Below are 21,924 nucleotides of genomic sequence, written 5' to 3'. Positions count from 1 at the left end.
GGAGCTTTCACAGACTCTCTGGGGAAAACAATTCCAATGCATATCCCCCCTGTATGGAGGAGAATTTTTCATAATATTTGGTGAGCATTTCCCTTGCTGCCTCTTGCACTGGGAAAGGATGAAAGGCCAACAGAAAGATCTGCAAGAAAAGTCTAGTTTACTCTTTGTCTATGGCCATTAATTATGACCCTTCCCCACCCTTCATCTTCTGTTCTTTGGGCTGAACAAGCCAAGTTCTCTCACACCATCTTAGCAGCCCTCTGCTGGGCTTCCTCGTGTTCCTCATTGCATTATACTGGGGAGCCCAAAACGAAAAACAGTGCTCTGGTGTGTTCTCTAAAGTGCCAAATACAGGGGAATAATCCCTGTATTCCCTGTAATGAAGTCTGCTTCCTTACTAATACAGCCCAGTCAGTTAGACTCCTTTTCTGCACTGCTACACACCGCTGACTCATGCTCAGCTTGTCCAGAAGGTCCTTTTCTGCAAAGCTGTTTTCTGTATTTTGGCATCAGTATGGACTGCTGCACAGGATTATTCTGTCCCAGATGCAGGATGCTGTATTTGTGTTTATTATATTTCACAAGGTTTCTGTCAGCCCCTTTGTCCAGCCTTTCAGGATCCCTCTAAATGAGTGTTGTACCCTTGAGCATATTGAATACTTCCCCATTTGTTGTCATCTACTAGTTTGCTGAGGGTATTTCCCCTTTCCCAGGTTATTATTAAAGATATTAGACAGTACTGTCCCCAGTATCAGCCCCTGAGGAACAGCACTAGTAACCAGCCCCCAATTACACTTCAGACTTGAGCTTGTGCACACCTCTGTTTTAAAAGAGAATTGTTGAAGTGTTAGTGCTGCTCCAACATTGTTGGTGAAACGAAATCCTGATGCTGTTAACTTTCCAGCATGTGGACCCACTTCAGTAGCACTGGACTTTAAAGAGGCCTGTAAACACATGGAAAATGATAACACGTGAAGAGTGCCTCGTAGGTGCTCAGATATTGGACAGAGAACTTTTTTAGCTGGTGGCGTACTGGAGAATATCATGGAGAGGGGGATTCAGGTAGAAAAGCTGAAAATACGGTGGACCAGGTGAAAGAGTCTGTACTGGGTTTGCGTGGCAAGATTTTGGTAGCGGGAGGGCTACAGGGGTGGCTTCTGTGACGTGACGCCAGAAGCTTCCCCTATGTCCGATAGAGCCAGTGCCAGCCAGATCCAAGACGGACCTGCCGCTGGCCAAGGCTGAGCCTATCAGCAACAGTGGTAGCACCTCTGTGGTAACATATTTAAGAAGGGGGAAAAGAAAACCTGGACAACAGCAGCACAGAGAGGAGTGAGAACATGTGAGAAAAACAACTCTGCAGACACCCAGGTCAGTGAAGAAGGAGGAGGAGAAGGTGCTCCAGGCACCAGAGCAGAGATTTCCCTGTAGCCTGTGGTGAAGACCATGGTGAGGCAGGCTGTCCCCCTGCAGCCCATGGAGGTTAACAGTGGAGCAGGTATCTACCTGCAGGCCATGGAGGGCCCCACGCTGGATTAGGTGGATGTGCCTGAAGGAACCTGCGTAGAGCCTCTCTGGAGTAAGCTCCTGGCAGGACCTGTGACCTCATGGAGAGGAGCCCATGCTGGAGCAGGTTTGCTGGCAGGACTTGTGACCCCCTGGCGGACCCACACTGGAGCAGTTCATGAAGAACTGCAGCCCATGGGAAGGACCCATGTTGGAGAACTTTATGGAGGACTGTCTCCTGTGGGAGGGATCCCATGCTGGAGCAGGAGAAGAGTGTGAGGAGGAAGGGGAGGCAGAGACAATGTGTGCTGAACTGACTGCAACCCCCATTCCCTGTCCCCCAGTGCTGCTCGGTGGCAGGAGGTAGAGAAATCAGGAATGAAGTTGAGCCCAGGACGAAGGGAGGGGTGTGGGGAAGGTGTTTTAAGATTTGGTTTTATTTCTCATTACCTTACTCTGATTTTGATTGGCAATAAATTAAATTAATTTCCACAAGTTGAGTCTGTTTTGCCCGTGACGGTAACTGGTGAATGATCTCGTCCTCAACCCCTCTCCCTCAACCCATAGGCCTTTTGTTTTATTTTCTCTCCCCTGTCCAGCTGAGAGGGGGGAGTGATAGAGAAGCTTGGTGGGCACTTGGTGTCCAGCCAAGGTTAACCCACCACAGAGTCTCAGTGTTGACAGTACTGTGCAGTGCATGACAGTAGCAACAGCACCCATTTATGTGCAGATACTGTGCTGCAGGCAGTGCAGAGCAGTGAATATGCTATATATAGCATACACAAAGATGCTGGTGCCATGTCACTAAAGTACCTATACCTTCTCACATCCTATTCCCTGTCCTGTTTTGTAGCTAACAGTCATTGGTCTCTTCTGTGGTTTGTGAAGACATTCAAAGTCAAAGGCATAAAAATGATGAGGTCTGTGAAACAGTAAATTGTTTCTGCAGCAAATAGTCATATCAGATTAGAGGCTACAGAGGAAGATAGCTCCTTCCTGCTTGAATAGCACCCTCGTATTGGTCACTCTGTGCCAGGGTGTTTGGCAGGTGACTTGGAGCAGTAGCATTAAAGAAGAGAACACTCGTGCTCAGTCTGTGCAGTTTGATGAAGTGCAGAAGACTGCCAATTTTCTCAAGTGATGCTTGCCTACAAAATGGTTAGGAGCTATCGCTCTTTGTTACTAATCACCTTTCAGAAGCAGAATTTTCTTTCCTTATCTGTCATAATAATGTAATTTGTAATATGTTGTTGTTTTTTTCTGTAAGACTTTTCAATGCTGAGATAAATTATATTTCATATGCCAAGAACTGATGTCCTCCCAATGGCCACAGTCTTATTTTTCAACAGGAGGCAAAAAGATATTCCATCCAGATAAATGAGAACTGAAATAAATAATCATTGTTCAGTTGAGGTTTCAGAGGATGCGTAACAGAAAAAATGCGGTCAGTTAACAAGTGGAGAACAATTTCTGAAGTCCAAGTATTACAAACCAGTTTCATCCTATGTGGACCTTGAATCTTTAAAGAGCAGATCTGATATTTATAAGTATTCAGTTTATTTACTAGGTGCACAACCTACGTAACATCAAATGACTCAAAGCTATGGGAAAAAGTTACTTATGTGTGTATATATATTATTATCTTGAATTAACTGTAATTATTCTCCTTGAGCGCTGTCTACTTACAGTGCATTAGAAAAAGTAACATTTCAAAGTCACTGACCCTTGGAGCTAAAGCAAGAGATAGTTTGTTTACTTTCTGGTAACAAATTACAAAATGAAAACCATTCTTTGTAGTGACAACAACCAGGCAGGAACATTCAAATTACTTCAATGTTATAAATATTTATAAGTTCTATTATAAATGTAGTTATTATATAGCTATTTATAAGATATTTAGGATCAGGATGGCAAAAAAGGAAACAGAATGACACTATCAACACCACATTTTCAGTTTCTCTATGCTTGATGCCTTTGAAACAAAATGACCTTAAATGTTCTGGGGCAATATCCTCTTAAATAAAGTATAAAATAATGTAACAGAATGTAATTGTTGGAGTCTAATATCTGTGTATATTGCAGAGCAAAACTGCATTGTAAGAACGTTTTTAAAAGATTGATAAGCATTTAAAGACTTAATGCTGACAGTGCAAAAAATCCTCACCATTTCTAAAAACAGGTTATTTTCTAATCCTACAAAAATATCCCATACAAAGAGGATCTGTATGATACCTTAGTATAACACAGGGAAATACTTCATTAAACTAAAATGCAGTGCATTTTGTGTCTATGTGATCATAACTTTATTGTATTTGTTTGGTAAAGAGTTATGTTTTGCATTTAATGTACAGTTTTGTAAATCTGAAATGTTCATTAAGCTAAATCAGTTTGAAGAAGACTTTTAAACATTAAATGGGAATAACTTTGGGGAACTTTTAGAAGAGCATCTTCCTAGGTAGTGAAAAGTTGCAGTCTGACAATTGAGGGAGAAGGGCACACAGGAAAACAAACCAACCAACCCTTGTCTGATGATTCTGAAGCTTTACTAAATAGATATAGTAGATTGTTTATTATACAGAAAAGTAGAGAAATGTTAAATAAGTAAGATTATTCTGCCTTAGCCAAATAAGCAGATGATGGTTTCATATTCCGTGATAGTGAGGTATTTGAGTTTTAGTATTTGGCCTAGCGATATTCTGGATTGCAGCAAAAACGTTCAGAAAATCTTGGAACACTAGATGCTCAAGAGGACAAAATGAAAATTAATGTTGTCCCATGAAGAGAGAGAATCTGAGTAATTAGAAGCCTGTGAGTTCAATATTGATCAACAAAACAAAAGGGTGTGCTGCTACAGGCAGAACTTGATTAATAAAGAGTTAAGGGACTAATGTAATTAATGTCAACCAACATGGAATTTTCTCGTTTTGTGAAATTGACTTCAAGCCTTTTTTACAAGATTATAGTCTTGGCTGATAAAGGTGGTAGTGCTGATACAATATACACTTGGCAATATCTGTTTGACTTGTTACTACATGGCATCTTAATTAAAAATAGGATGACTGTAATTATACTAGTCCTCATTAAATAAATTAAAAATTGGATAACTGATATATTTGAAAAGATAATTCTCACCACGTACAGTTCTGCAGCAACTGTTGTCGTCTCTAAGCTACTTAACTTTTGTCTGATAAAGTTTGCAGACAACACAAAGATTTAAGGATCTGTAAATAAAAATATAATTGATCAGAAGTAACCTATTGAGAAGGATTGCTTGGCAAACAATTTAAACAACAGGTATGCTTTTCATTGCAGCCAAGTATAAAGTAGTGTTTTTAGAAACAAAAAAAGTATAGGCCATATTTAGAGAATTGTTCTAGGAAGCCAGTGACTTTGAAAGTGGTGTAGGAATCACAGAGGATGGCAAGTTTCCACTGTGGGCAAAATACCTTATGTCAGCCACGGATATAGGAACAAGAATATGAAATTAGAAAAGAGATATTCTAGTATTATAAGTGCATCTAGAATACTATGGTCAATCTGGACTCAAGCTCTGTGCAACTGTTGATAAATAGAGAAGGTTCAGAGAAGAGCATGAAAAAGAAGATTAAATGGTAATTTGATAAGTCCGTAGATATTTAGCTTAGTAACGTGATATAAAGAAAACAGAAATGGATGAGGTAGAAGATCTCTCTTCTGCAAAGCAAGAGAGAACTCCTGTGTGTCATTTTTCTTGCTTATTCTTTTTCCACTGTGATTTTTGCTCCGCACCTGGGCTGCAAGGGTGGAGAGTGCCAGCTTACTTTCTGGTATAGAGTGCCAGTTAACGTATTCTTGCCGGCTGATTTGGCTAGATCTGAATTGCTTCTGGCTGGGGTGAGCCTAGAATGCAAATCCACTTCAGTGAAACTAGAGATAAAGCCGTATAGCTGCTCAGAACAATAAACTGCTGTGTTGACTAGCCTTGAAAGTTGTTGAAAACAAATTCATGCTAAAACAATCAATGGTTAGAATTAAACCAAAGGGTGTCTCTGTTGTGGTTGCCTGCCTTTTGAGTAAGTTTCATCTAAATTGCAAGAACACCTCTTAATCAACACAAGAAAATATCCATACCTTAACAGAAACTTTGGTTGGATTTAGCATCTTATTCAATATTGAAAGAGGTGTAGAGAATCCCTCCCTCCCTGACTGGTAAGTGGTGGTCACCTGTGGTAGCTGGCAGGGCTTTTCTCTCTGTCAACTTTACTATTTTCATAAAGCTTATAGGAGCTTGTATCTGAAATTAGCTTATAGGATCAAAGATTATGAAAGAAATATATATGGATAGTGTGATATGGTCTCAGATGATTTATTTCTGTAGGAAACCACCCTAAAAAGTATTTGCTGATGTCTGGCTCAGAATTTCAGAAGTGATTTTAAAGGTTCATTCTTAATGTTTTATTCTTCTGTGCTGTTTTCTTGAAGACTGGGCCTACTTTATGAAGTAACTTCTTTTTAAAATCAGACTATTTAAAAATACTTTTGCATCTCAAAGAGATCATGAACCTTAGAGTATGTGAGACCACTTTTGGCAGAGCTTAGATGGTCTTGTTTCTTGAAAGGTTTTTAGGTGGTAATCTGTTACAGGTTTACTGAAAGTTCAGTGTAAAAGCCCTCTAGAAACAGGTAATTAGAAAGAAATCTTGCAACAAAATTGGTCACTCAATAACTCTTTATCCTTAAATTTAAATTTAAGACATTGATTCTTCCCAACAGTAAACTCAGACACCTAAGATTTCTCAGGCTAGATTCATTATCTGGCTGTTTCTCCTGCAGGACAAGCTGTAGGGAAGTAAATTAATTTTTAATTTTAAAAGAATATAATTCCTTGGAGAAATTATGAGTAATGAGAAAGGTAATATTATTCATCTGCTTCTGAATACAATACACAGCTTAATTTATGAGATGGAAAGGAAAGCAGTTGCAAGAATCCTTATGTTAAAATCAAATAATCATTTACTTGGAGAGTAAAATACTAATACCTACAATGGTATGTTTCTGCTGTAAGATTTACTTCGCAGCACTAAAGCTTTTGGAATCCTATTCAGTCCATTTCAAAAAGAAAGAGAAAAGTTATTCAGACTCTAGAGAAACAAATGCAGAAAATCCAGTAATATTTTATTTAATGTAAAAGGACGTTACAGTAAAAACAAAGACAAATATTTAGGAGTTATTCTTATATCAGTTCATATCGCTGCATGTCATTGCAAAGACATTGCTAGCAAAGCCTGTTAATGTTTTGGGTAGATGCTGTCTTCAGTTTTCTGTTATTTTATTTGCAAAGCCTAACACTGGGACTGTCAACCACCATGAGGGTACAAAGGCAGATATGAAAGGTGTTTGTTGAAAGTACCAAGTAAATATTCAGCATCTTATTGTCCATCTAATTTGAACTGATTAATGTCTTCAAGAAGATCTTGATGGTTTTCAATCCTCTGAAAGCTCACACAAAGCCTACTATAGTCTCACTGACTTCCACTGATTAATTGGACTCCCATTAGCAGTAATAGTCTTGCACTACTGAAAAATTACACCTATATTAGTAAAAGAAATAATGAGGCTTCTCCCTGGCTGTCATTTTTATGATCACAAGTCCTATAAAAAATGAATCTATTTCACAATAAAGTTATAGAGTAGAATGGATGTGTGAAAATAGATGCAATATCATGTTTTTTATGATTCTTCAAGGGGTTAAAAATAGTTTTAGGTTTCAAATGAGTTCTAAGCAGATCTAAGTATTTAAAAAAAGGTTTCTCTTGAGTCTCTGGTAATTTCTGCAACTTCTCTTCTCGTGACTTGTCAGTGATATTTTACCAGAATTAAGAAATTGACAATATAATTTGTTTATGGTATTTCAAATGTAAAGAATTGCCTTCAGGGCATTGATTTATTGGTTTTACATTCCTTCCTGCTGTGTTAAATCTAATGAGGCTTCTCTGTCCTTTAGGTGACCTACAAGCGGGATCTGTATGCAGCTGAATCAATTATTAAGGGTATGTGTTCGTCCTTGTGGCTGTCAGTTTGCATATTCCTGAGTCTAATTAAGAATCTTGTATGCTATAGTTTTAAATGTCTTTAAGAAAAGTTTTGATGAATAAAATGTGCTTAGGCAAGTTGTTTTATCTTGTTCACTGGAATACTTATATTATGCATTATTTACCTTTATTTACTTCTCTTAGAATAGAGAACCTTATAAAAAGCTGTGTATAGTACAGAGTCAAACAGATTAATTTTGAATGGCTTTATAAGGAATAAACAATTTTTTTTCTTTCATTTGCAGTTCAATTCTGAATATGTTCCATCTTTCTAATCTAAGCAGCAGACTGAAAATTAAATATTAACTCTTTAGGGCTCTTCACTCTTTTACATACAGCAACTTGTTACCTAAATTGGTATAGCAATTATATGATATCGAGGTATTCCATTAATTTATAAATACTTTGTTGAACTGGTTTTTAACCTTTTCCTGTACTGGTAACAGTGGTTTCATAGCAGTTTAACATAAAGACTAGATTTAGTCTTTATCTAGATTGTCTCAATCTAAAATCAGTGTAGAAAGGAAGAGCTCTTATAGTACTGTATAATGAGCACTCTGATGGTTATTGCAAACTGATAGGCACAGATTCAGGGGACTCTTGCTTTACTCCTTGTTGAGAACTGAGGATAAAAGCCCAGAAACTGGTGAAGAGAAAGGGACTTCCCTTTGGATTAAAAATATCTTTCCAGAGAAGAGGGTGTGGTTCCTATTAAGAAAAATAGAGCAAAACCTGTGGCCTATTAGGGCATGGTGAGTGACTGGCTAGTTCACTTTGGTGGCTCATGTGTTGTTACAAGATCCATTATTGGCTTAGCTTCTGGTTTGGGTAAATTAGACCATGCTGAGATCAGCTCTGTTGCTATAGACAAGCTAGAAACCCTAAACAGAGCTCAGATATCACTGTGGTATTCTGCATGCTGCTTCTTTAGATCTCCAGGAATGCAACAAGTTTGAAATTTCTGGTTATTACAGTGGGCAAATATTGCATATTATATGCATTGCTAGAACTACCTGACTGAACTTTTCAGGCATGTATCAGGAAGATAGGGCTGGGAAACCTTGGAAGTTCTGGTTTTGACAAGGAATGGGCTCTCATCTCCATGGCTGGAGGCCTGGAATTTTTGAAAATATTGTTTTGAGTAGGATTCTTAGAGGTTCCACACTCCTCTAGCTTTCAAGCTTAGAATTTCCGAACATATTAAAGACAAGAAAGTGGCTGAGAGTAGTCAGCATGAATTTACAAAGGGGAAATTATGCCTGACCAACCTGATAGCCTTCTACAATTGAAATTACTAGCTTGCGGGATGAGAGGAGAGTAGTAGATATGGTTTGTCTTGATTTCAGCAAGGCTTTTGACACTATCTCCCATGATATTCTCACTGACAAACTGATGAAATACAGACTAGAAAAGTGGACAGTGAGGTGGATTGAAGACTGGCTGAACTGCCAGGCTCAAACAGTGAAGTCCAGCAGGAGTCACTAGTGGTCTACCCTAGGGGTCAACGCTGGTTAAAATCTTCACTAATGGTCTGAATGATAGAGCACAGCACACCCTCAGCAAATCTGCAGATGATGTAAAATTGGGAGGAGTAGTTAATAGACCACATGGTTGTGCTGTCATTCAGAAGGACCTTGACAGGCTGGAGAAATGGGTTAACAGGGGTCTCATGAAATTCAGCAAGGAGAAATGGAAACTCCTGCACTTGGGAAGCACCATTACAGGCTGGGAGCTGACCAGCTGGAAAGCAGCTCTGCAGAAGAGGCCCTGGGGGGTCCTGGTGGACAACAAATTGAACAGGAGCTGGCAATGCGCCCTTATGGCAAAGGCGGCCAACAACCCCCTGGGCTATGGTAGGCAGAGCATTGCCAGCAGGTCGAGGGAGGTGATCGATCCCTCCTGCTCAGCATTGGTGAGGTCACATCTGGAGTGTTGGGTTCAGTTCTGGACTCCCCTGTGCAGGAGAGACATGGTCATACTGGAGAGAGTCGAGGAAGGGGCTACGATGATGATGAAGGTAGTGGAACATCTGTCATATGAGGAGATGCTGCAAGAGCTTGGACTGTTATGCCTGGAGAAGAGAAGGCTCGGGGGGACCTTAGCTATGCGTATAAATGCCAGATGGGGCCGAGTGAAGAAGATGAAGCCAAACTCTTCCTCAGTGGTGTTCTGCAAAAACAGAACAGGCAATGTTCTGTTTCAACAACAAACTGAAATACAGAAAATTCCACATATACATCTGGAAAGCCTGGAAATTCTTAAGATTCTCAGGTTTTTTATTACAAAGCTGGGAGGTTGGAAGGAAGACTGTCTGTCCTTGATTTCCTAGGAATCATTCATTCAGCTGAGATTGCCAATATAAGCATCTCTTGGCTTACAAATGCAATTTTTGATCAGCTTTTGTTGAGTTACTGAAAAGAATATTTCATCTCAGAAATTACTTGGGTTAATATTTTCAGAACAGTATTTTTAACTTATTCAAGCTTATGGGAAGCTTTGAAAATGGGGGTGTGATCTGACTTAAACTGGAAAAGCATTTTCAAAATAGGCAGTTTCTCCATTTTGTCCACTTATTTTTTGATAGCTATTGGATATTTACAAACTTTATGCCAACAGAATTCATTCTGCCATTAAGAGTTTTTCAGAAATAAAATGTAGATAAGAAGTTCTTGAGTTGGCCCAGTGATTATCAGATCATTTTTTTTTTTTTTTAATTTTCTGAAATTCTTGTGTACTTAGAAAAGTACGTAGTAGTTTTCATTTAATTTGAAGTGATCTTTCTTTGGATAAAACAATTCGGTTTGAATATAAATGTTAAAAGCTCAAATATTGTTATTGTGGTTTTCATGAGCAAAATGACTCATAAGACAAAAAAATAGTTAATAGAATGAATCTGTATGCAAAAAAGGGATTTCATGGTACAGTATGATATAAAATTAAGCAATGATTTTATCTCCTTGATGAATAGGAATTGGAACTAATACTTTACCTTGAATGATAGATCAATGGAAAAAAGGGAAGCTTCCAATCTTTGAGAAGTGCAAAAGTAATTATATAAAAAAATGAAGTTCTTTTTTTCCAGTCTAAATATAGATCCCATTACACCGTTCTCACTGAATTCCTAATTCTAATAGAGTGTATGCATGCTTTTACAATACAGACTTCTTTTAATTTTAAGTATTATCTATATAGCAGAGACTGTCAGAGAAAAATTCCCTCTGATGGTAACGTTAATAAGGAAATGTAGAAAGCTGGTTCAGCCGCTTGGATGTGCTGTTTTGTTACAACATTTGTAAATATTTGCTGTAACAAGAATTGTTGTACTTCTGTCGGTCAAGCTTGCGGAATCCAGTAATGCCAGCATAAAATTATGTAAATGCCATGAATCAGCTCAATGAATGTACTATGTTGATCATATCTTGACAAAAGGTTCAATACTCAACTTGGAAAAAATCTCAGCAAACTTACAGTTCTATGTTAACTTTGATCTTATTTTCCTTTTTCCTGTGTATTTTTCCTATTTATTTACCGTGTATGTTCTCAATATTTAATGGCAATTTATCAGCCATTACTGGATCAAGTAGACCCATTTTAATTTGTATTTTCTTTGAACTTAACTGTAGACTGTACTACTTTTGTAATACAAAGGCCAATTTATTGAAGTATTACTCAAATATTTGAGTTTAGTTCAGAGTACGTTCAGGATCCTTCAGGACCTTCAGTTCAGAGGATGTACTGAGGGCGTGTAAACTTTAAAGGAAAAGAAAAATCAAAACCAGTGCTGATTTATATTTTTAAAAAGTTCTTGTTCATCTTCTTGAAGTTTATTTGATCCCTTACTAGATACGTTCTTCTGTAGTGGGCAAGGAGAAAGCCAGATGGACACCTTATGTAAAATGTTTCTTTATATAGCTAGAGAAGGAGATAGCACCCTGCTCCTGTCATTCAGCTGTCCAGTTTGCTTATGCCTCCTTCCCCACATATCCCCATCATTACAGAGCAGTTCTTGTGAAGGTGGGAACTAACTCACCACGCTTCTTATGGGGAAACTAGAAACGAATACAATGTGAAAAAATGGTTTCTGTACTCTCCCTCTGCTGCCCTCTCATCCTTATAAAGGTGACTCCTTGTATTCTTTTAATCAGTGCTATCCTTTCTTCTTTATAGATTATTTAAAAGAAAAACAAGTAGATTGGTAATATTTTGAAACGTTTTGCTTAAATGTTTTTATAGTATTTTATGCTAATTTTATGTAACACATAAGCACTATGATTTAATACAAAAAAATTATAAACTTGAAACAATACTGCAACCTTCATGCAGATGAATTTCCATGTTCCTGTGTTTATAAGGTCTTCAATAATCTCCTAAATCATTAAAGAAGATAAGTTATAATTTATTTAAAAAATAAAATCCATTCCAAGCAGTTTTCTCTAAAACTGCTTGAGTAGAAAATGAGGATGCAGCTTATTCAAATGAAAGGAACATTCACTAAGTTTAACTATTTCTAACTGGAGCAAAAATGCTGTAAATGACCAGTCATTCTCTTCACAGTTACATATTTTACATGTGTATTTCATAATGTTATCACATGTTTGTTTTCACTAAAGCCAATACAATCTTTTCCAGCTGTTGGTTATGATAAAAAGTTTATGTAGCTTAAGGTAAAAATTAAGACCTTCATGGTGGTAAATCAGGCTAATCACTTACTTGATCTTTACCTATCTAATGTTCTGTTACTGTGGCAGCATGCAATATATCTGCTTCAGTAACCACAGCAGTCTTTGTTATGCCTAATTTGTATGAAAAACTGTACTTTAAGTTCATTGAAGTTTAGATTTGCTTTTTGCTGCGTTGCATGAGTTCAGGAAGGGGAAGCCGTACATGTTCTTTACTCCTTATGCAAGCACTATAATGAGTCCTCCGTAGCTAATTAGGACATCCCATAACAGATTTATCTTACATAATTATCTTTAATGGGGTTTTGAATAGACACTGTTAGCACTCCAAGTCTGCAGTTTGAGAGTTGTGCCTTATCTATTCTGTGCCCTTCAAAAGGCTTCAAATATCAGATCTTTGGGTTGATATAACATGACTTATTTTTGTAGTGGACAGCTGAGCCATGTAAATCAATATTAGGCAAGCATTTTATTCACAGTTCATGCCACACTCAACGGAAAGCATATTTAAGGGGAGAATATATTTTTGTCCTATTGAGCACCATCCTGTTGTACCCCCATGTTGCATTATTCAGTCTTCTGGTTGTTTGTTTTACAGAATAAATATTAATAGCTATGTTCTGCTGTGTTGTGCCTATGGGAAACCTTCAAGGATAGGTCACCTTCCTGAATGGCAACCATCCTACAAGGCAAGGCATGGTCAGTTAGGCCTTTCCTACTAGCTGAATAATTGACTGTATCACAGTGTCTGCTTTTCTTGAGAGTTCAGAACCGACTATGTGGTGCTATATGAAGTGCTCCTACTTATCGTTACCCTTTTGTGCTTTCTCCCACAACTTAGGTAGCTGTCTGCTGTGTGGTAGCTACTCACTGCTGTTTGTGAGCTTCTGTGTTACAGATCTGCTAGTGTCATGGAAGTGTGTCATGGAGACTGACAGAGAAACAACCACTTCAAGAAAGTGGCATGCGGTGTTTCTTCTGATGGTTTCAGTAACAGTCTCTGGAGAGAGGAAGGACCTTCTGCTGATTCTCATCAGTTTAGAGATACAAACTTGGCTAGCAAAAGTCCCCAGTGTACTAATGTGCTATTTATGGCTCGCGCAAGACCCACATGGTTGTGGATTTTCAGATACTGTTCCCCCTTAGAGGCATCCTCAGGGACGGGTTTTCTGGATATCTACCTCCTCTTTCTCCTTTCCTTCTCTTTTCCTTTTCCTCCTTTGGGATGATGATGAAATGTCAGGAACTCCAGAAAGGCACACTTATGGCAGGAGTACCTGCCTTCCCATGTGGAATTTACTATCTTTTGCCTTATTAAACCCCCTTTCTTTTACTTTTGCTTGGCACTGGCTGCTAGTGTGTCTGTAACCTTGCTGAGCATAGTTGGCAGCAATCTTCCCTACCTATATGGAGAAGAGGGTGCCTCTTCCTGACACCATATATCACTTTGGGTATAAATAGTGTTACCCGTGGGATGGTGGTCTACATGATGGTTCTTCTTTGTGTCAAGTTGTTGAAGAGGACACGGGACTGAAATGCAGCATTGTGCACTGGATAGTACAGTCCTGTATCACATACTTGGGTGGATTCAGGCTCCAGGTTCAGGCCATGTAGAGTGCCTGAAGGGGAAGTCCTGCCTGACACTTTAAGGCTGGGTTGCAAGGTACCAGCTCTTGGCATGCTACCTTGCATGCTGTCAGGGTCCTCTGGAGATGTCCCAGAAGCTAAATGTATGGGCTGGGACGGTGTAGGGTACTAAAGGCACTGGCCTCACACCGGCTCCCCACTACTGTTCCAGTCTTCACAACTGATTTCTTTATTATTAAGTGATCCAATTTACTTTGCTGGATGCACATTTTATCACTGGATGAATTCAGCAGTGATGAAGAACTTCTGCATGTACACATTTAATTTTGTGACTACAGTTCCAAATTTCATGTCCTCTGCAGTTATATTTATTAGTGGCTGAAACTTGGTTTCCTTCAACTTCAGAGAATGACAGTTATCTTTTCTGTTAACCTGTTAGTTGTATTTAGAAAATCCATTTAAGCGATATTAAAAATACTTGTTTTGATGAGAATTATTCATCCAACTGTTCCCTTTCTGGTTTCAAATAGTAATTTTTTTGCTTTGAATTATGAACTTCAACAGGTCTTTAAATACTTAAATTTTAATGCTAGAATATTAAGGTTACACTTGTGCCTCTAGACAGTTTTGCTAAGGAACAGGTTCCTTGTGGTTCAGTTTGACATGCTATTTTGCTATCCTGTTTATTTTTGAGGTACTCTTGCATTTCTGTCTATTGTCCATATATTAAATTATAATTCTGTAATTAATCAAATTAAATACAAGAAAAAGTGATTATGGTAGTATGTGTTTGGCAATTAAATAATGTCTGAAAAAATACAGTTAATCATGTGATTATAATTATGAGACTGTTTCTTTAGTCAGCTATATTACAAATAGAATTCTACCTAAGTAACAAGTCCTAAATGTTTCTTAGAAGCACAGCTAGATTTTTAACTGCTGGCCTAATGAGACATAATAACTGACAAATTTCAGCTTGCTGAACTTGACTTAGGTGGAAGTAAGAAAAACATACATGCATACATACATTTTTGTACTTTAGATATATGTATATATATCATTCATATTCAAGGCAATACAAAGAAGCACTTCACTAATGTAAGTAGACTAATGAGTTAGTTATCTTTTCAGACTGTTTTCTTAAAACATGTCTTATTAATTTGCTTACTTCCTCAAGTCTCTTTTACAACTGTATTATGAAAGTCTGAGTCCTAACATCATTTGTTTTATAAACAGTAAATGCTTTTCTTTAGTTAAGCAGGTATGAACTTGTAGAGTATGCAGACAAGGTGGCACATGCCTATTTTTAATAGTCTTGAAGTAAGAAAACATCGTCTTACAATAAGGGTGACTCATCTAGAAATGTAGTTAAGATCAGGCTAATACAAAACATCCTAAAAAATTTCCATTAAGACTACTGCCCTCAGGGTAGGTATCTTTGAACTCTAGTTCCAACATGTAAACTTTAAATGGTGCTTCTCAGTAGAAGTTTGTAACTTAGAGTTTGACTCTCTCTTCTCCTCCTTTTTCTTTTCTTAAGAGCTCTTCTTCTGCAATGACTTTTTCACAAGAGCGTGCACTTGCAGGTTGGAAATTTTGCCCTCACATTTGGCTAAATAAGTATCTACTGATGTAGATACAATTATGTTTTGCAAGTGCCAAGAAAAATATTGTAATGCCTTCAAACTGTTTATGACTGTTGGGAGCTACATACTAAGTTTTGTGTTAGATGAAGAACCCACGTGACTTTTTATTTAAAAAAAAAAAAAAATTACGTAAGCCTTGTTTATCAAAGGACAGGTATCTTACTCGAGGTGGGCTGCATTTTCATGGGCATGCTCATTAACCAGTGGCTGTTCTCTGCTGTGAGGCAAAGAAATAGACTGGCAGGTGGGGAGGTACTCCTCAGAATAGTTATTGTCAGGTGAAAACAACCCTCTTCCTTGTCTTCTACCACAAAATCTTCCTCTCTTTCTTGTATACTAATATTGGGAGGGGCAGTGTCAAATTTGGCTTTTGGTGTTTGTGGCTACAGAGAAATGTGGAATGGGTAAACAAAAAATTGTTAGATATTTTTGGTTACCTGTGTTATACGAATAACAATTTCAACTCATTCTGTTGAGCATGAATGAACTAAATGCTTGGCAGTACTTATTTAATTTTTCTTGTGTTTACAGTGGTAGAAACATCTCTGTTATGAGATCCTAAAAAGGCCAGGGAGAACCATACTGAATTTCCAGACCAGTCAAGCCATTGCTGTGTAGAAAGTGAATATAGAATTCTGATAAATTAATTTACTATTTTGGATTCACTGCAAACTTCAAAAGTATTGTGATGAGTAAGATGTGCTTCCAAAATAGTAGGAATTGTAATAATAGACCAAGAATGGCACGGTATGAACATATGTTTACAAAAACAAGTGTATGTATACACATATATCTTCAATTAAGTGAAAAAATTTATGTCTGTAGGCTAAAACCTTTTTGCCATTCAGATGCATTTTTATTCTTATGATATTAATTCCCTAGGATATATTATTTATGATCTTTATTCAAAGTATTATTTTAATTTGTGGCTGCTTGTTTGTGGCATGCTTTTCAGGGTAAAATTTAAGTCATTCGTTAGAGTACACTTAATACACTATCTAACTAAGGTAGTTCCATAAACATGCACACATTTTAATTTATAATTTTGGGTGAGACCCTAGGATAAAGACTGTAACAGGTGTTACTGAATAATAATGTGATCTAAAGCTTTCAGGATATAAAAAATTGAAAATGAAGTTTTCTGCTGGAGAGAGAAGGAGGTTTAATGGAACAAATTCTGAAATCCTGTATCAAATTTATCTTTAATGAAGAAAATTCCTGCCCCTTTCCCGATAGAGGAATTTAACATTTAACCTAACAGAATTTGGCAGTGTAAAGTTTTAACTATTTTTAATTTTATGCAAAAAATATGCTCTGAGTGGATGTTAAATGTAATGCAGTATGGGGAGGGTTACTCCATAATCAAGTACTGCTGGAAAAAAGCTGAGAGTATGGGAGACATGTATTGGGAAGAGGAGGTTTCCAGGGAAATAAGAAGTTTAAAGTAAGTAGAGGAAGAGGAAGCCAAAGCAAGAGGAGATTTTGATAAGTAATGTAATAGCGAGAGGAAAAAAAAAAAAGGGTTGGGCAGATGAAAAGGAAGGTATGGTGTGAAAGTAGGGGAGAAAAGTAGAACAGTGGTGCATGGTGGGAGGACAAGAGGTAACGGGCAAAAACTGAACCAAGGGAAGTTCCAACTCAATAAAAGGAAAAACTCTTTCACCATGAGGACAATCAAGCAGTGAACAGGTTGCCTGAAGAGGTTGTGCAGTCTCCATCCTCAAAGGTTTTCAAGTGCCAGGAGCGGGGGGTAAGGGGCTGAGCAACCAGGCCTTACCTCATGGGTGATCCTGCTTTGAGCAGGAGTTTGGACTAGAGACCTCCTGAGGTCCCTTCCAGCCTGAATTACCCAGTGGTCCGATAAAAACTAAAATTTTGTTAGCTGAGTATTAAAATTCTTTATGACATGTCCATGACGTGGCTTTCCAGAATGACTGTTCCGTTCACCCGAACAGACTTCTGAAAACCAGGAATGAAACGCTGCACGCGGTTAGCTTTACTGGCAGGCAGCAAAACTCATGAAATCCACGGAGTTACGAACCAGCGCTCCGGCTGTGCTCACTGGGTTCGGAGTGATTGCGCTGGGTGCCAGAGAGCTCCATCAGCTTACCAGCAGTGGGACACAGGCAGGCTCGGGGAGGAAGGCTCCACTCAGCCTTCCCTCCCACAATACAGCAAAGGTGCAGACTGTCTAAGTTAACGTAGATCTTTCTGGCCACTTGAAACAGTTGGGATTTAAATGGAAATTGAGTTTTAAACCTCAACTAGAACAGAACTGTTGCTTTGCTATGATGATTTTATAAACAATGATTTCCCAGATGACCTTTATTCATTTTTTTTCTTGATAATTCAAAAGCATGCAGCATCTTTTCAATGTGTGTATTATCATTACTTTAATTTTTCATACTTTATTAGTAGACTTTCCCCCATGATATTATATTCCTCCTCCAGATTAAAAATACCTTTTTTTTCACACTTCATTCAATTTTGCTTTCTTCTTTATTAAGTTCAACCTGCAAATCTTAGTTCCTTTTTTGGTAGTCATCTCTCCTTTCTCATTTACATTACAGGAAGTTAGAGGTTTAAGGGGGCTGGGGAGAGGAGTGAGATGGGTTTTATGGTTGCAGTCTTTGAGCAGCCTCTTGTGAGGTTACTTTTGACACTTGCTGTTGATAACTGACTTCTTTTTAAAAAGAACTGTCTGAGTGTAAGTTATAGTGCCTTTTTGGATTCCACAGCCTTCTTCCACATGTGGATTTTTGTAATAGCTCCAATCTGACCTTCTTCATTAAATTACGTAGTTCAATAGAATCTGAGTTCTTGAAATCTGATATGCCAGTCTGGTTTATTATGTGCATCTATCTTGTATCTGCAGTGTATCTGCATTCCATGTACAGTACTAAATTCAAGTGGCTCTTGCTCTGATTTCAATCTACCCACCGGTTTCTTTCTGCTGATAAGAAATTAATTCAATATGGTTTCCCATTGACCCATTTTTTAGACTGTAAAGTTATTCTGTATTTAGTAGAAGCCAACTTTGATGCATGTTCAGTATATTTTTTTGCCCAGTGAATCTATGGGAAGATAATTTCTCCCACAGTTGTGGTATCCTGTGATTTCCAGTCCTGTGAGAACTGGCCATGCATTTTTTTAATTCTCGCTTTCATCTCGTCGTGATGGCTTATAAGCAGATGTTTATTGTTCTCTCTCTTTCTTCCCCCCTCCCCATTCTTGCTAACTTAATACAAAGCCAGTTGCTACCACTATTTTCATTGTCACATGAATATTGGACATAATAGATGCCCGTGATTCATAAAAAAAATTGTAATTATCTTTTGGGATCCTTAATTCACTTTACCTGCTCACAAAAAGTTGTTTAAAAATCACAAGTCACTTTCCAATAATGTTAACTCTGCAGCAGCTTTAAAATTGACTTTCAGGTCTGTACGTCTATTTTTGTAAAGAAGTCTTTGAGTTTACAATAGAAAGTGAGATGTTTACTTAAGTAATGCATCTGATTGAACTTATTGTGTGGTATGTAATTATAAAAAAAACTTTCCACATGCAGCAAATATGTATCTTTATATTCAGACTTGTTTGAAGAGCAGTTAGGCCATATTTTTATAATTTCTTTTATGTCTTTCACTACTAATTTATTTTGTAGTGGTGGTTGGTATATTTCTGTCCCTGAAGTTTCATTGAAGTCTTCTGTAAACATAATTAGACTTCACATTTATGAAATTTCTAGCTGCTTTGGCTACCCCAAAGACATTGGAAATATTATGTTTTGGTCTTCATATTAATTCAACATGTAAAGGATAAAGTCCTGAATTAGAAGTGAGAGTTCCAGACGTGAATTATTTTGATTTGTTTGCTTAAAAAAAGGAAAATGCTTATTGAATCTTGAAACTGTAGTCAATAACAAGAGAAAATACTAATTTTTTGAAATATTTGCTTTATGGAGCAGATCAGGCAATAACTTGAAACTATTGTTCTTGGTATCAACAAAATACTATATTTTTTCCCCCACCAGTAAAAGATCTAAGAAGTTCCCCATGCTAAGATATTTGTCACTGACTCTGCAACTTTTTTGATATTGATGTGAACAGTTATATCTGCTGTCTCCCTGAGCAGTATCTTCAATACTTTTTTTTTTGCTATTATGTACTATATATTGTTGGGAAGAGGATTTATGCTATCTCCTGGGTTTTTTTGCTTTTCTCGATATTGCTGACACTGCATTTAGTGATCTTTTGAAGTGATAAGTGGTATGAAGTTTTCAAAAAGTTATTTTCTCAGTTCTCATCTAGTGTCAGTAATGTGGAGCTGAACAAATACCTTTTTGTAGAAGTCGGCTATTTAAATGGGCTTTGGGGACAGGCCTTACATGATGTTTTCACATTGTACAAAATAATATAAAATATAATATGGATTTTATATTTGAGATGTATGTTATATAAATTATGGAGTTATATTAACTGTGCCTTGAAATAAGTCATCTTTAAATTTACAGCTGTTGAAAAGGTTCTGTCAAGAGACAGCAGTATATGGGTTGAAGGTAATGTTTAGCAGATTAGTAATTTTGATTGATTTATCTTTGCATGAAATACTAAGGGTTTTTTGTTGATCACAGACAACCTATCACAACAACTTTGTGTTATTACCGATGTGAAAGAAGCTGTTGCACAAGTAGGTTTTCTCCTTCATGAGTCTCTGAAAAGCCAAATAAAAGTAAGTACAACTCTATGGCTGTAAACTGTATGATTAATTTAACGTTTCTGGTTGTCACAACTCGTAAGAAATGGTCTAAATAATGTGCATACAGACACTGAGACCTCCTGTGTCACTGTAGTATTTATTACAAGGGATTAACACCAGGTGTGGAAGTTACCAATAAAGAAGCATCTTCTGCCCAATTATGCTGTAGAGGGGGATATTACGGATCCTCTTAAAATGTATATATTAGATTAGAGGAGAAATTGGATCCAGACAACAGAGAGGCCATTTTCTTTAGATTTCATGAATTCAGTAAGCCCAAATTGTTACAAATATGTTACAGAGGAAATGCTTTTGTTACTTTGAAGTCTGAAGTAGTCTGATCCAATTAAAGAGTAAGTTGTATTTCTGCAGAGCTGTGAATGCAAAGTCAAATTAATCAGCCTTTTTGCAGAGAGATAGGGGTACATTTCACTCATAGTGAATGCTCATTGAAGCTTCTGCTGTACGATATTGATGGAATTTTCTACTGGCATTTAACTATCTTTTCCATTATTCCTGCAAATAGAACTATCACATATTTCTTTTTCCCAAAGGTGATTAACATTTGGTAATTGCTTAAATCTTGACTGATCTTGGGGTGATTCTTCATTATACCTTATGTGATGATATCACATCTTTCTATTACCCACAGAAACAAACAGGGAATAGCTCTTCAAAAATACAAGTTTCCTGATTTGCATAATGTTACTTCTGTAATGGTTTGATTCATGTCTGTTGATCTTCTGCATTGTGCTTAGTTAATAGTAGGATGTTCTTCTGTGGCAAACTGTATTGCTATTTTATATCTAGAAATGTCATTTGACATTGTACTTACAGCTTTTGTTTGGAAATAATTGTATTTAGTATGGAAAAATCATGCTTTATATCTATTAAATGTCTACATCTAAAAGTGCAAAACATTAGAAGAGTTGAATAAGATCTTTTCCTGTCTGAATAGCTGTATAATGGAGCAGAAGTATGTTTCCATTTCACTGATACCAGATCCATTGCTGTTTTTCCTTTTTTCTCTCCATTTAAACTATTCTGCAATTACTAGGAAGACATCACTTACCCATATTAGAAAACAAGTACTTCTTTAAGTGTTGATGTATCTATATCTATATATTATGTTTGCATATAACGACTTTAATCATACCATGAGAAACATTTCCAAGCCAGTAAGAAAAGTCAAAGAATGCATTATGTTTGATCAACCAACACTGTGACTCCAAACTTAGCAACCTCAAATCAGACTGGCTCCAAACCTAGTTAAAATTTACAACATGTTCCCAAATTTTCATTGCAAAACCAGTTAATTGTTGGGTTGGTCAGGCACGTGAACCTGTGGTGCATTTGAATAAAACACATGTAAAATGACCACAAACAAGGTAATGAGGGCATAAAATGAAGGGATTCCTACTGATATGGGACTGAATTTTTTTGATGGCTCTATTAGATCAGTTCTAGTTGATGATCTCTAGCACTGTTCTCTGTTTTGATCCATGTTGTCTTTCCTCATAATGAAGTTGATTGTTAAATTTCTCTTCAACACTTTCAAAACATTCCTGCAAAGTGACACCTGCCAAAGAACTCCGTCAAGATCCCTGTCTTGTATTGTTCCTTGAAACATCCTTAGTCATTCATTTTATGAACCCTTGGATTGAAAATCTATAAAAA

The 21,924-nt window shown here is 37.2% G+C and overlaps 1 protein-coding gene across 1 annotated transcript in view; it reads left to right on the top strand.

Moving 5' to 3' along the window:
• CRPPA (CDP-L-ribitol pyrophosphorylase A) overlaps positions 1 to 21,924 on the top strand; it is a 124,736-nt gene that overhangs the window by 42,691 nt on the left and 60,121 nt on the right. The window contains exons 5-6 of the mRNA XM_075492912.1: positions 7,490 to 7,535; positions 20,123 to 20,220. Coding sequence (XP_075349027.1) covers positions 7,490 to 7,535; positions 20,123 to 20,220 — 144 coding nt within the window. The remainder of the gene's footprint in view (positions 1 to 7,489; positions 7,536 to 20,122; positions 20,221 to 21,924) is intronic.

The sequence above is a fragment of the Mycteria americana genome, chromosome 2 (assembly GCF_035582795.1).
Source record: "Mycteria americana isolate JAX WOST 10 ecotype Jacksonville Zoo and Gardens chromosome 2, USCA_MyAme_1.0, whole genome shotgun sequence".
In the NCBI taxonomy this organism is placed as follows: Eukaryota; Metazoa; Chordata; class Aves; order Ciconiiformes; family Ciconiidae; genus Mycteria; species Mycteria americana.
This window is presented reverse-complemented; position numbering and strand designations above follow the sequence as displayed.